We start from the raw sequence: 16,653 nt of genomic DNA, 5'->3' as shown, positions 1-16,653 counted from the left end.
TCACCAGATTTCACTAGATAGTTCTATTTAGTTAATATTTAAACATCTGTAGATAATCTATTGGGGGCTGTCCCCCAAGTGGAAACTTTTCCAACTGTACTATTTTTGCATCTCTAGATTACTTGTGAGGCATCAGTGATATAGTGATTTAACAAGTGTCACCTTCTATAATTTACTATAATCAGACTTGGCTAGTAATGGAATACATGCAGCAGCATTACATAATCAATATACAAAAATAATAGTAATGTATTCTGTTACTGTTACAGACAAAAAAGAGAGCAATCAGATTACGGATACATTATAAAAAAGGTGAATACTGGTGAATACTGAAACCACTGTTACATGGCACCCCTTGTGATTTTCTTTTCTTTGGTCATCCACATGATCTAAACTTTGTAGCTCTTGTTTAGCTGACTATCCCAGTTGCGATAACAGTCATTTCTCTATGGAGTCTGCAATGTTATGTTAGTATATTCTGGTACTGATTACCTTTTTAAAAGGTAATTTTTGGATTACTTTTTTCTATTTATGTTTGATGCAAAACAGTGGAGAAGGTGGTGCCTTATGCTTGCTAATAGCAGTGTACATTCATACAATGCAGCTGTGGCCTAAATGCAGATATCTGAAGCTTGTAGGACATTCTTAGTAGCATATTATTTACTTTGAATGTTTTACAGCTATACTGTGAATCCTTGAGAAAATATCACAATTTACAGCCTACCTTTACCAAAGATGCCCTTTTTCTTTTCTTTTAATGATACCACAAAAAACCTACTTGAGTGCTAACAGCTCTCCTTTGCCATTAGGTGTTTTAGTTTAATATGATTTAACATAATAGAATGTTATCTTGCACAAGCACAATTTACACTGTACAGATTTGTCATTCTTATGTTTGAAATATTTCCATATCATAGCTTTCCAAAAAAAACAAACATTTATCTCCCTTTTTGTCAAATTTTATTTTTCAACATCATTTAAACATGGCAGCTGTCCTTAGTGTGTGAATACTTCATTATGAATAGACCAATAGAAATGTTCCAAAATCACTTCAAATAAAACCTTTTTACATTAACTTACAGTTACCTTATTAATATTTTTGCTTTCCCCTGTAAAATCATTTTGAATCATTTTTAAGTTGTCATTTTCCACCTTCTTTGCTTTTCTACAACACACACAAAAGTAAACAGATTATATTAACGTAAATTAGTAATCCTTTGGATTCTATTTTCAAAAGGGAGTCTGTACCAGAATACATATTTCAACAACCCTGCCAACATTGACTTTAATTCTATAATCTATTTAATAACCTAGTACATGTGGCACATTGCAAGACATCAGACTCGTAACCATCTTTATCAACATGGCTATCCATATCACTTTAATCCTGTATCAACTTCACAAGAATATAAACGTCTGAGTCACATTTGTCAGTTCTTTCCTCATGCATGAGTAGTTTAGGCCACCAAGCATTGGTCCTTGGGCTTCTTATATCTCACAACGTCAGTACCTATCTATCTGGCTTAGGCATGACATTTACCTCGCTCAGCGCACATTTATCCACAAGATAGCTCATTGTTCTCTAAGTAATAGGGGTTACAAGTGCCTATAGAGGGCTTGCAGCAAGCAGAGAATAAACCATGATGCATGGCTGGGCATAAACTCTGTGCTGATGCAGGAAATGATTGTTTGGATAGAAGTGGACATGACTTATAGTCAGTCCTCTTAGTACCAGCCATTTAGAGCAGTGCTAAGCAAAGGCTGATTGGATAGATAGAGGGCATAATTTCAGCTTGTTTGAGATTGGGGACACGGGAATTCATGATGCTGCTCTTAGCAAGCCCTTACTGATGCTATCTATGGCATTTGTAAAGATCGTTTAGCTTTAACTGTGCGCTGTTTCAGATTAAAGTCTGTAAACACTTTAGAATGCTGAGCAAAGCTTATATTAAGTTCTCTGCTATCAATGAAAGAGTGATAATGCATTTATAGTGTCAGCAACAACTAACTCCAAAGATAATAAATCCTATTTATGATAAGAAATTTCATTACATCTATTCTCTCAGTTGCCAGACTTTTCTTCTACATACTGTTTTTAAGAGTCTGGTTATTATAGCCACAACATCTCAACCAAGTGAGTCAGGCGTAGTCAAATCTCTTACGTAACACACCAACAAAAGAACACAGGTCACCCCGGGTAAGTCACTGAGTGTACAGTAAAAAGCAAGAAGCCACACGGGGCATAGTCATCCTGTCAGGCTGAATCGTAGGATACGGGCTTGTTGCAGCACATTAGCTGCTCTTCAGGAAGCGTCCTGAGTGCCTAGGCAGGCGCATTCCCAGAGGTAGCTCGGAAGGGCCTTGAACTCATGCAGCGTTTTGGCCGCCCTTTGCGCAAAGAAGCAGAAGGAACATGCTGGTCGTATGTATTCTGAAGAAAGTGTTCACAATCATGTCTTCTTCATGTTGTACTCAGTGGAATGACATCCTTGTCTATTCTGCTAAAAATATACAAGCGCTCATGCAAGCTTGCTTGACTTCAACTGCGCTTTGTTACAGACCTGCTACAAAGCACTGCTGTGTGATGATGTAAACTGATGTACATCTCAGCAATGTTGCAATTAGAGGCAGAAGTCAGAGGGAGATGGAATCAATGAATGTGCATTGCAGTTTGTGCTTGCTACTGCAATACAGTGCTGAGCTTGCATGGCACCCATCAGCATGACGTCTTTCACACCAAACAAGCCTCCATTTCAGTACTGTTTTTAACATGCCCTTGCCAACTTCTCTTTACCACTCCAAAGTGTGTAGCACCTATGTTACATAAATGTCCTACCGCAGGACAAGAGGAGGAGGGGACAATGAGGAGCGATTTTTTTTCAAGAGGAACGCACTTGCCCTCAGATAGGCTAGCTTCAGTGAGGTAATTAGGCCTGCGCATGATGCAAGATTTTCTGGTGTGAAGGGTAAAAAAGTGGGTGCTCACTGAAAAGAGAACCAAACCAGTCCATAATGATTTTTGGTCAGTTAAGCTGACATAAAATGGTGTTGGGGCCTCCCTTAAGGGGAGATGTTGAGGCCAATCCGATGACAGTATTTTACAAATGTTAATGAAATTTAGGGCCAGTCTTTCTCTGGTTCCTCTTTCACAGTGCAGTAGTCAAACTTCCTCTAGCCACTTTGCAGGGTATTCTGGGAGGGCGTTAACGCTGAGCCCCCTTCAATTGTCTCTGTTGGGTTTTGGATTTTCAGTGGATTCATACTGTTCTCATCTTGCCAGGACGTAAGCTTTACACACAGATGGAGCTCCAGACTGTTTCATTACCGCAGAGCTTCGGAAGCTGCAATTATCCCTCGAGGGCAGACCAACACTGTCCCCTGAAGCCAAGTGTAACTATTGCACCAGTGTTCCTCATGCCCTTGGACAGCCAAGGACCATAATTATTTCTGTTTCTTTTCAATGATATACATTATATGAATGTTAGTGTGTTAAGAAAAGAACAGATTTCACAAAAGGACATACATATCAAGCTTCACATCCATGACATAACTGAAGCAGATGGTAATATTTCAGTGACTTTGAGGCTTCACATAAGAGTCTAGAATCTGACTGTTTATGATATTAATCAAATACAAGATGAACTGGAATGGAGTGCTGTGCAAGAGAAATGCATGGTTAACAAATCAGTGCTTTTGACCTTGAGAGCAACGTCTTACTTACACGTGTACTAGACATGATTATTCCTCATGGTTTTTTCAATATAAATGTCCACGGAATAATATGCTTATGGTACAGTGCACACATACATTAACGTGTTCATAAACATATGCCATCCTTATGTGATAATCAGTGGAATGACAGTCACTGTCTGTTAACCATCTGCTAAAAATATATAAGCTATTAGCTTAGCTTTAATTTCGTTACAAACCTACTGCAAAACACTACTGCAAAGTAACATGGCATATAACATATAACATAGCATAAAACATACTCTATATTTTTATTGCACATTTATTTTATTTCCAAAATTGGAGTTCAAAAAATGATTAAAAGAAATTGAGAGAAATGGGACACCTAACAGCCATGCAAGACCTGGCAGACCACCAAAAGTGTCACCATCAGATAAACAGTACCTAAAACTTTCATCTTTGAGAGAAGAGAAAAACAAGCTGCACTCCACAGGTACTTCTCTCTCTCCTTCTACTGTAAACAGACAACTCAATGCTATGAGTCTGAAAGGATGGGTAAGGCACAATAAATACTCAACTATGTGATATTATATTAAGTTGTCTGGGTTTCGTTGTAATTTTATGTAAAGTGTTTTATGCTTATTTTCCTGATGCAACCAATTGCCATTTTGACAGGAAATCAAAAGAATGGTGCTGTCTGACATTTGCACAGTACTGTAGAACCTTTGTGGAGGTTGTTTAAAAAGGCTCTCCACACTTCCATGTGATTTAAAAACATATTTCTCTAAAGAATCATCCACTAAAAGTTCCTAAGGGAACCAAAAGTGGTGTTTTGGTGATACCACTCCAAAGGACCCTTTTTGGCACCTTTATTTCTAAAAGCATAAGTGGGGATAGAAAAGTCTAGACTCTTAAAAATAAAGGTTTTTAAATGATTTTTGGCTTGGTTGTTTGGTTCTAGGAAACAGTTTCAATGCTAATTTGACCCAAACTTCTTCCTGCTTTCATTTGAGGCACCCAAAATTTGAGACTGGACTAATTCTTTAACTAATTGATCTCTCTACCAGCTATTTGTCAATCATAAAGCCTCCAAAATATTTTTTTAATTGGATGTTCTGTTCCAGGACAACATTTAATATCATGTTGAAGTTCTTCACATTCTCATCCCATTTACAAAGATGGTTCATCTATTGAAATGTTGTTTACGGAACTAAAAGTGGGTTATCTATGGCATGGCTCCAAAGAGCCCTTTGTGGTTACATTTGGCACCACTCCTTTTAAGCTTTCTGAGTAAAGCACCCAAGGTGGAGGAATGAAACTGACTGTGGCTCTGACCACTGAATCCAGCTGGGTAATTATCAATAAGGGTTATGCAAAAATGCCACAGATCAAATTAACAAGTGAGAATGTCACTAAATATTCAGCTGTGTTATAGTATTAGAATTACAGTACAGTCATATGATGTGCCAATAGGGTTTCCTCAGTGATGCCACAGAAGAACCACTTTTGGTCCCCTAAAGAGCATTTCAATTGATTATTTTATACTCCAGTATTTTTAACTTAATTGCTGTCTGCTGCATCTGTAGCATATAGTCACTTACCACAGACAAGAAGTTAGACACATTTTCCTGTACTTAGTAAAAGAACTTAAAATCTATTGACTCAGTCTATTGTCTTGTGACACACTAACTACATAAACCATTGGGCAGCATGTTTAGAGTCAATGGATTTTCTGGGAAAATCATAAATTTTATTGTCTGTGGTAGAGACCATTTGCTACTGATGCACCATACACATAAAGGTTGAAAAACATTGGAGTGTGTCTTTAAAGAATTAGCCACTGAAAGTATTTTTATGGAACCAAAGGTGCTCTTTTTCAGCATCACTTCAAAGACCCCTTTTGGCATCTTTATTTTTAAAAGCACAACATAATACAGTTTATTGTAACATTTTCCTAAGACAGAGGGTTACATCTAATGCAATGTTATGAATATAACATGATGCACACACCCCTTTGGGCTACATGTGTGCTTTCCCTGGGACACAATATTCCCTCATAGTATCATGCACCACTGAACAAATATAAATCCATCTCAGTGATGAGTGACCTCTGGTGCAGTCTGACTCATAAGGCCGGTGTGTGCGTGTGTCTGCTCTATCAGCGGTGTGTGAATGTCTCCAGAAGGGACCCAGATGAAACCAGGTGCCAAGCTGAGGTTAATGCAATCAGTGACCATGCTCATCTGTGCATCTGTCATGCCACCACCCCTCCCCCGTCCCCTCTCAGAACATTCTGTCAGAGAATTTTACTTTTCTCCCAGATCAAAATGACAGAGAGAGTTATAAAGCAGCATTTTTTTCAGACAGAGAGAATCGTTGGTGTAGCAAATCCACAATTCTTTCAACCATTCCAGTCCTAAAGAACATGAATCAGTGATGCATTTAGGATACACTATATGTCCAAAAGTTTGTAGACACCTGCTAATCTAACATTTCTTCTGAAATCAAGTACGCTTGTTCCCCCTTTGCTGCAGTAGTAGCTTCTACTCCTCTTACACTTCACTCTTAAAAAAGATGGTGCTTCAAGAGTTCTTCAGTAAAGAAAATGGTTCTCAATAGAACCATGAACACTTAAGCAACCCTTTGCCTGATTAAAAGGTTCTTTCCATCATGAAATGGTTCTTTGGATTAATAGCAAATGTGCATGAATGTGCTATGTATGGTTCTATGTAGAAGCTTTTTGAAAAGTGTTCTTCTATGTTGTTACAAGCTTGCCACAATAACAATAGAAAAACCATTTTGAGTACTATATAGAACCATTTTTAATAAAAGTATTATATAGAACCATCTACGGCACATTCTTCATCAATCTGAGGAACGCTTGCATGATGCAAAGAACTCATAAAATAAGACAAAGGGTTCTTTAAGTCTTCATGCTTCTATATAGAACAACTTTCTTTACTAAAGAACCCTAAAAGTGCTGTCTTTTTTAAGACTGTAGGGTAGCTAAACATTGCTTTGAGGATTCGCAAGAGCTTTAGTGCGGTCAGGTACCGATGTTGGATGATAAAGATGATGAAGTTCTAAAGCCAACTCACCCCAAAGGTACTAGATGGTGCTCCGTCACTGTACTGCCCCATTTCAATTACCCATTTTGCTGATGCTTTTATTAAGAGCAACTTACACTTTAATCATGTTTCAGATGTAGGGGAATGTAGCATTGGGGGTCTTGGCCAAGGACAATTACAGGTGCAGCATGGTGTGCTTGTCAGGGCAGAGAATGGAACCACTGTCTGCCATTTGGAGCATTTATCGCCCACTATTGTATACCAATGTCAAGTCAGCTCTTGGCAGTAAGCATGGTGACCTAAGACTCCAGAGCACCCTGTGCTTTTCTTTGAAGATAATATAAGCTTTATGTTTTCAATTAGTAGGGGTGTCTGGATACTTCTGGACATATATTGTACTGTGTACTGGCAGCATTTTTGAGGGGAGTTTGCAGATGCCCACTTGTAGGAAGGCATTAATTAGCGCAGTTTCTCTATAGAACTTAATTACATTTTCTAACGCGAAGCCCAAACACTGGCACTCCAGTTGGAGCCAGATTCACTCTAACAACCACGTGCACGGCAGGGATGAGTAATAGCTCTTGCACATTTCTCGCATTCTACCTCGGGAGGTTATTAGATTTTAATGCTTACATATTCTGACATGCATTCTGTTTCTCTCAGCCGTTCTTGGCGGGTTTTTCCAGGAGCAGATTAAAGATGCACTCGTGCCCTGCTTGCAGAATAAAGCGCGTGCGACTTTGACTTCGGGGAGCGCGAGGACTTCAAACAGGTTACACGGAGATGGAGCGAACGGAGCGCGCGATCGCTGCCGTATCAAAGCTTCAAATCCCCGATGACTTTCTGAGAGCGAGACGAGGAAGGAGCAAGGAACTTCTGCTTATTAATAATATGTGGATAGCAGTGACTAGAGAAATCTAACTGGAGCATTGGCAGGTGCCACACTGTCAGTGTGCTGCCAGTGAGGGGGAAATGATGGCTTTTGTGTATTAAAAAAATAATAAAATAATAATACCAATACCAATACCAATCATTGTCTTTCTGTTTATATACATATATATGTGTGTGTGTGTGTGTGTGTGTGTGTGTGTGTGTGTGTGTGTGTGTGTGTAAACAGACAATGAACGCCCAATAACCCATGACAGTAACATATTATTATTAGTATTATTTATTATTATTATTATTACATAAATGCCATCACTTTCCCCTGTCAATGCTCTCACATGTGTACATATATATATATATATTATATATATATATTAGTATGTATATATATATATATATATATATATATATACACACACACACACACACTGGCCTGTTTTCACATAAAATCTGACGCTATGACTCAGTAGTCAGAAATAGTTCTGTCTATTTAAGTTAATAAATCAAATAAATCCTACCCCAGCGATGCGCAATCGCCTAAGGCTACACGCTGTTTACAGCTTACATCCTAGTACTGTGACTTGTAGGCTACTACTAAAGCCTATAATCGCACATCACCATTAGACTGCAAAGAACAATCACAGTACAGCTTTCGTGTCAAGACAGCCCACGATCTAATTAGACCGGCGCTCCATTGTAAAATACTCGAATTCCTCTAGGTTTGAAATGACGATCAGCAGTAATATTCAGTAGTATAAGGTATTCAGAGCAGGTCTCACTCCCCAACAGGTCTAATGAAAGCCTGAAAGCACAGAAACCACCCACAGAGAGCGACCATTCCAACGTCCATTGAAGCTCTCAGCTGACGACTCCGGATCACGTTTCAACAAGGCTACAATCACGTGAAGCCAAACGGCTGAATTCCTCTATAGACGCTAATCAGTGAATGAAAAACGCTAAAGCGTGCTGTGGAAATCGCTCACATTCGAGAGAAATGTGTGGAACTTACTTGCTCCAACCAGAAACATGTCAGTGCCAAAGAGCAACAGTGCGACTGAGTTAAGGAGAAGAAAGAGGCGAGCCATGTCTTGCTTGTGGTACTGTTTCGTCTCGTAAACGTAAAAGAATCCAAATCGCTTCAGGTAACCTTCATCCGTCCGTCCGTTCCATTTACAGCACGAGAGGACTGAGGAAGTTAACACAGCGCAGCCGTCGACGTTTAAAGAAAGTCACTTAACTTTAGATATTTGGCCAAAGAGGTCATCCTCACGGACACTTTCTGAGCACGTCCAGACGCATCCGTGTCCTGTCATCTGTCTCAAGTGTCTTGATTAAATCCCCTCATCAGGTCTTTGAATCTCTAGGTGAAATCTTCAGCTCAGCCCGGTTGTAAGCCTCGCAGGCGTTGGAGGTTCCCCTTCGACATCTCACTCGGAATGGCAGCGTCGTGTTCAGTTCGGTGTGAGAGTTTCTCTTGTCTCCTCACTGGGCTGAGAACCTGTGTCCGAAAGACAGGAGGACGTTCCTGTTGTGACTCCTCAGCAGCTCAGGCGCAGCTTCAGCACCGCGGTCAGCGCCACAGTGGGCTGAGCTTGAACGCGCGGCTGGGAGCGAACGCGGATCCTAATTAATGGATGTAATTCGCCGTTTACAAGGTAGCGCTCCGGAATTTGGTCTTCAAACACCACCGCGGCTCCGGCACTTAGCAATTGGCACAAAACCGAAGCACGCGTTTTAAAATACTTAGGAGATGAATTACACTGGCCCCCGCTGGCCAGCGTCACTGCCCGCTCCTGTCACTCCTAACGCGATCTTGGCAGCGACGCAGGAGCCTCAAATATTCAGTCAGTCAGTCCGTCAGTCAGTCAGTCAGTCAGTCAGTCGCAGAGCAGATGGAAGCGGTTCAAGGTGAAAGACTGACGATTTGATTTGACCTCATCTTTAAAACCTTTAAATGCTTTTCAAAGTTTTTCACCTGTTCACCACGAAGCCCACAACTGAAAAAATATGATTCAAATGTGTCAAACATTTGCATAAAAAATGTAACATTAACATACAGTGCTGTGCAAAAGTCAGAGACCAACCATCTTTTATTTAATTTCCAGTCAAAATGGCCATCAAGCACAAACTATTCCCTTCTCAGCCTCAGGAAAAAAGTAGAAAACATATGTAACAGAAACTTCAACTGGAGCCTCAGCAACTACATATAATTAGTTTTTCTGTGTTTAGTGTGTCCACACTTTGCCTTTATTACAGCTTCCATTCTTTTCAGGAGACTTACTTTCAGTTTTTCAAAGAAATCTGCAGGGACATTTTTCCACACCTCTGAAGTTCAGTCTTAGAAGTTGGTTGCATTTTCTGCTTCTCACGATCTAATCCCAAACACATTCAATGATGTTGCGGTCTGGACTTTGGGGTGGCCAGTCCATTGTTCTGAGGACATCTTTGTTCTTCTTATATGCAGATTTTCTCAGTGAGGACTTCTTGACAGCTACATATCCTTTCAGACCCATAATATTGAGATGTCTTCTCACAGTGGAAGGAAGGACAGAAACACATGGATTTTTTCAGATTTGAAGCAACAGTGGAGCTTGATTTTCTCCTCTCTCTCAAAGATGAACGTTTTAGGTACTGTTTATCTGATGGGGACAGTGTTGATGGTCTACCAGGTCTTACACGATTGTCAGGAGTCTCATTTTCTTCTTTCTTCATCTTTTAATAATTCTTTCAAACTACAGGTTTCATAAACAAATTTTTTTCTTCAGCATTTCCCTTCCTTGCATAAGTGGATTATCTTATATATATATACCAAGTGTCAGACTCTGACACTCCAGGATGTGGACTTCTTAGTATATTTCATGAAGACAAACTGTGATGATGTAACACATTTTATTAAAGTGCAACCATTTAATATATTTGAATAATGTAAATTCAAAGTGTTTTTTTTTTCTCAGTGCAGCAAACATGACCTCAATTATGACGAAATGAAGACGTCAAATGTCCCTTGAAAACGTCAGGCAGTAAGAGTTATCAGGCATGCCTTTAGTAGATCAGAGAGAACTGCAGCAGTTCAACTGATGCACCTCCTAAAATGTGCTGGTCTTTCAGCCTCAGTCAGCCACAAACATTTTTTTAATCCTCACATTACATGCAACAAAATTACACAATGAACAAGCAAGCTCTTCCAGTTGTGTGCAAAAGCTTGAATACCCCCTTTCAAAGTATGTTTCATTGAATTTCTAATGTAAACAAACATAGCATATCCTCTACAGGGAACTTACATATGGCATTCTCTACAAATTTACTTGCTGACATCTAAAATTTGCAGAGGCCACATTTTATTTTGTTTTTCCCCAATATGTTAAATCCATTAAATAAACAGTAAGTGTGTGTTTAACTGCACAGAAGAGTGTATATGTGCAGTTACTTTCACTTAAATCAACTAAATAAGTCATGCCATAAAAATTTTAAAACTCTATGACTATTTGCAGACTCCAGCCGACCCCGTTATAGACTGTAAATCCATGTATTTGGGGTTTAAACACTTTTTGGTAACTTTTTAAAACATGTCACACTGTTTAGTTAAAGTGTTCTTTTATTTGATAGCACGTTGGGGAAAGCGTGACTGTAACATCAAATAAACGTCAGTATTAAAGAAGAATATAGATTTTCAAAAATAATTACATTAAATTTAGAATTTTTTTTCTGATTTACAACTATTTAACAAAGATCAACATTACACAGAAAACTCAGAAGACATGTCCAGGTTTACTGATCTTTATAGACAATAAATAAAATAGCTATATCTTCATTGCACTGAAACACCTGGTGTTTTACTCACCTCTGTAAAGATATCCAAGTCTGTAAGTTTCTCTAAAATGCACCTTTGAATCAAAACACTTTGAATAACTTTGTTTACATCTCATCAATTTTAATATGCAGAAATTTGACGAAATGGTGGAATTCTCCTTTAAGGGGTTAAATCAGAACATCTGGATTTATAGTGTATTGAGTGCTTGTATGGTAAGCAGTTTAGACATGCAACCCCCTATTAAATTACAACATACTATACTTGAGAGATGGTTTGCTGTCTTGATTTAAGTTCACGTACAAGACCTCTACATTGTAAAGCAAGTAATTCAGCCTATGCACAAGAGAATATATCAAGGTTGTTTAAAGCATTTTCCTGCTGCTCATGGGCTCGGTTCCACTTCATAGAATGCGACACATGGACACATTTGGTGACACAGCTTGTTGGTGCAGAAGTCCTTCCATACCCTCTGGCCTCCCAGGGAGAGGAAAAGGAGTTTAATCAGAGTGTGTTAAGCATGAAATAGCAGGGTATGCAAGCGTGATTCAGCACTTTCCTGAAAAATTTACAGAAAAAAATCCACACAGATTTGTTGTTTAGCCAGCTTGCTTTGTTATGACGCAGCGTTTTGGGATTTATGAGAGAAGAATGAACTCATAATTTTGAATGAGCTCACAACTGCATTCCCAGTAGATGCTGTGTACTACATTATTTTGTTGTTTTCACCACCTGAGTGTCTCAAAGGGCTCAAAAATTAACTGGGTTAAATTGAGAGAACATGTACTGTGCTGGAGTAGGGTGCTCCTAGAACTGGAGTAGAAAAAAAACTCAAACAGACAATATTTATTTAATATCATTATCAAGGGAAGAGTTGTTTAAGTTCTCATCATTTCAAGACTGAAGACGTCAAATGTCCTTGAAAACGTCAGGCAGTAAGAGTTATCAGGCATGCCTTTAGTAGATCAGAGAGAACTGCAGCAGTTCAACTGATGCACCTCCTAAAATGTGCTGGTCTTTCAGCCTCAGTCAGCCACAAACATTTTTTTAATCCTCACATTACATGCAACAAAATTACACAATGAACAAGCAAGCTCTTCCAGTTGTGTGCAAAAGCTTGAATACCCCCTTTCAAAGTATGTTTCATTGAATTTCTAATGTAAACAAACATAGCATATCCTCTACAGGGAACTTACATATGGCATTCTCTACAAATTTCTATTTACTTGCTGACATCTAAAATTTGCAGAGGCCACATTTAATTTGTTTTTCCCCAATATGTTAAATCCATTAAATAAACAGTAAGTGTGTGTTTAACTGCACAGAAGAGTGTATATGTGCAGTTACTTTCACGTAAACCAACTAAATAAGTCATGTAAGTGGGGCACCCAAATTTTTGTATATGACTATATGTATCACATCTAATATATATACACTATATGTATATACATCTAAAGGCTTCTACACAAAAACATGAAATGATCAGACCAGTTCTAGTTGTTTTATGGTCTTGGTTTTATATATAAGCACTCTAGAAAATAAATAATGAAATATAGCTAGAAAGCTGGGCAGAGGGCAGGTTTTAGTGTAAATCACATCTAAAAGTTTGAACAGCAAGCTTTTTAAATATTGCACTCTTTGCAGTTTCATCTCAATGTTGTGTCAACCTCTTTTCTTCTGCTGTGCTTCCATTTAGCAATTTTATACCCTGGAATGCATCACGCAAATTGGGCTCATTGTGAACCATGCTGTTAAAGTCATCATTCTTGGCAAGTATTTCAGATGAACTGGAAATGGGTCTTGTTCACATGCTTCCATGGGAAAAGTACAGCTACCAAGTGAATACATGCTGATTATTGTGAATTAATATATTACAAGGTCCAATCACATATAGTTTTTTTACTTTTGAAAACATTGTCACACTGTTTAGTTAAGGTATTCTTGTATTTGACAGCACATTGGGGAAAGCCTGACTGTGACATCAATTTCACATGAGGAACTCCATTGATTTTACTTTTCTAATGTGAAGTGCTCCATTCTAGAGAAACTTAGAGAAAGAACTGTTTGCAGAAGTGGTGACAGGAACCAGGCGTCCAAAGTTTTTAATGTCTCTTGAAGCTACCTCACATAAAGTTATTAAATGAAATGGTTAAAAATATGCTGCCTGAAGCCTGAGCCATTGTTTTATCATAGCTTTGCAATAAGGTTTTGGCCTCAAGTGTTTTTAAAATGTGCTTATGGTGCAGGGATACATGCAGAGCATTGTAAAGCAAAGTAGTAGTCAAAGTAATTACACATAAAAACTTTTTTTTTTTTGAGTTTTACAAGTGAATACATTTCATTTCAACCATTAAGTTGAACCTAAATCTCTTTCTTTACCAAATTCCAAAAAGGAATCTATGATCCTCAAAGCTTTGTTCCAGCTCAAGTCTACACCTGGCTCTTACATGCTTATGAATTAAAATTCTTAAAAATGGGCAACGGAAAACCTTTTGTTGGTACATAACCTTTAAATAACTACCCATTTCAATTCCAGTTTTAACAAGGCTGTGTCTATTTTGCCTTGCCATTTGAAAAAAAAGGTATTTTGTAAGTATATTTTTCATTCATCAAGGTAAAACAATATAAATATACAATCAAAGGTACAGCAACTGTCCAACTGTGTACCTTAAAAAAGTTTATATTAACATATTTGTACCTTTTCACAATCCAATGTTTTAAAACAGAACAGTAAAATGAAGAGGCTGGGGACAGGACAAGGCATGTGAAGTCAATACAACTTAAAAACATATTGCAACAGAATATGTTACAGTTATGTTCCCTAACTAATGGTACTTAAAATGTACCCTTGAGGGTATCACCCCAGTGACAGTTTGGTACCTTTTTTGCTAGGAGTGCACAACACTATCTTGAGGCTGTTCAATTACTTCATTAGCTCAAGTGAAGTTTATTAGATGAGCCCTTGGTGGGGTGAGGGGTCAAATGTCAACTTCAGTGGCAGAACTTGCTCAGAAATCATTGAAATCTGATGCATTTTTTAAATTTCAAACTGAAAAATGGCAGCCAAAACTGTTTATGAGCCATAGCAACAAAATACTTCAAAATACATTATATTACTCAAACAATAACATGTGTTTGCCTGCTGATACAACTTCATTACTTTACTGTGCTAGCTCACTAGTAGGTCTGAAAGATTAGTCATTTTTATATTGAAATAACAATGTGAAAGAGTGCAATTTTTAAATCATAAGCGAAGCAGTTTTAATTATAACTCTTGTTATCAACAACACTATCACATGTTTTAAGTATGGAAAATTAACCTAATAACATGGAGCTTGTGAACTGCCTGTTGAAGAGTTGCCCATGTGGATGTACAACAGGCTGTAACTATAATAATCTCAAGCCAGAAAAAGTGGATATTCTGGTCTTCTTGGCCAAAATAACAGGCCTGGACATTAATTTATTGAAAAATAATGGCAATTTAAATTGCAGTCAAAATGTAGGTCAGAAAATGTGCAATTAGATATTTTGCACATACATGCAGATACAAATTGTTTAGCCCTACCTGCTAGTTTGCAAGCTACAAGGCTACAGAACTAGTAACAACAACAAAAAAGGCAATAAACAGCACTTTTAAAGCCAAGCTTATGACCAAACAATGCAATTATTCACAACATGTTTGCGTGTTACGTTCAAACCTTTCAGAAAAATATTCTGCACTGCAAAGTTTGCATGGCTAGCTGGTTAGCTCACTGAGGCTAACCTAGTGCAATCTGACTGAATTATTAATTCCTCATGCCGAAGTTGGTGAGGTCATGTTAAAAGAGTACTGAAACAGGGCTAATATGGAGATTCTTTAAACTTTAAAAAGATTATTCACACTCATTCATCTGATTTATAACGATGTTTCTTTAAAGTACTGAAATGTTCTTTAGGGTAGTGGTTCTTTAACTGGCCCCCAGACTATCCAGATATTTGTTCAAACCTAACTTGCAACACATAAGGATAGAACAAAAATATGGACCGTTCTGAGAAACACTGCTTTAGGGGAGCAAGAGCGGTCGTCCTGGGGTATTGCCCCAAAGAACCCTTTTGACACCTATATTTGTATAGATGTGTTTTCGATTTTTATGTGATCACGTACCTCTGAAGACCCTGTTTAGTTAGCTTGAACCTTGCTTGAGAATTAGGTGGGTTTATTTTCAGGAGCAGGTTTGAGGAGCCCTAGTTAGTGTAAACAAAGCTGCAATAAAGAGGATGCCTAGTCTTGTTTATTTCTGGAAATATTCTAATAACAAGCACGTGCAGATATTGATTTTACTGCAACAAGCCACAAAATTATTCCAATTATTTCACATCGATAGCAAGAAAGTAACTGTGGTCAATTTCATGATGAGAGAAGACTCTCAAGGTCAAAGAAACATGAATATTTATGCAGTGAACACTATTCCCATAGATTGATGTTGGACACACAGACTACTGGCAGTGCTTTGACAGTGATGAGGAGTGCCTTTTAACTTGACTGGCTGTTGGTGGAGGTCAAAGGCCAAGCCTTGAAACATTTACACTAGACAGAAAGCAAAGGGCTTTGGGGAAATATGAGCTTCACTATTTGAAGTGATGACTTCATTCATCCATGATATGGCCTTATGTAACATTACCAGCTGACTTTTTTTCTGGTTTGTGATCCTGCACTAAAATGTAATTCAACATGGTTAAACAATATGTCTGAATATCTGTATCAACCTCTTTAAAATATAAAGCCATGACATTCAGTGCTGCACGCTTGTTGTCTTCTGTGCTTAGCCTTCAAAAGAAAATTCAACAAGCACCATGACAGTGTAATCTAACACTTCCTTTAAATTTCATAAAACATCTTCACATAACACAAAACATCAATAGTATTGTCTGCAAGTACCAAGATCTTTGTAAAACTCACAATAATGTCCTTTATTTTCAACCAAAACAGTCTCTTATGTTTAGTTGTTATGTTCTTGCATGAATGTGTAATATTTATACTCTTAATATTTCAAAGGGGTCCTTGGTTCTTGGAATGAAAATTTTATAAACTGTCATTGGTATAGAACTTTTACATTATGAAAAGGTTCTTCACAGTCTTACTCTTTAGGGAACAAAAAGTAGTTTTTCCATGGCATCGCTCCAAAAAACTCTCTCTGGCACCTTTATTTTGAAGAGTGTAGA

General features: G+C 38.0%; 1 protein-coding gene across 1 annotated transcript in view; it reads right to left on the bottom strand.

Annotated features, from left to right (window-relative positions):
- Nucleotides 1-9,444, bottom strand: part of fndc4a (fibronectin type III domain containing 4a) — a 37,518-nt gene extending 28,074 nt beyond the window's left edge. Inside the window, exon 1 of the mRNA XM_036581668.1 lies at nt 8,653-9,444. Within this exon, the coding sequence (XP_036437561.1) occupies nt 8,653-8,728 (76 nt within the window). The 5' untranslated portion in view covers nt 8,729-9,444. The remainder of the gene's footprint in view (nt 1-8,652) is intronic.
- Nucleotides 9,445-16,653: the final 7,209 nt, after the last annotated feature.

The sequence above is a fragment of the Colossoma macropomum genome, unplaced genomic scaffold, assembly GCF_904425465.1.
Source record: "Colossoma macropomum unplaced genomic scaffold, Colossoma_macropomum, whole genome shotgun sequence".
NCBI lineage: Eukaryota > Metazoa > Chordata > Actinopteri > Characiformes > Serrasalmidae > Colossoma > Colossoma macropomum.
The sequence above is the reverse complement of the archived record's forward strand: the minus strand, read 5'-3'. Positions and strand labels throughout refer to the sequence as shown.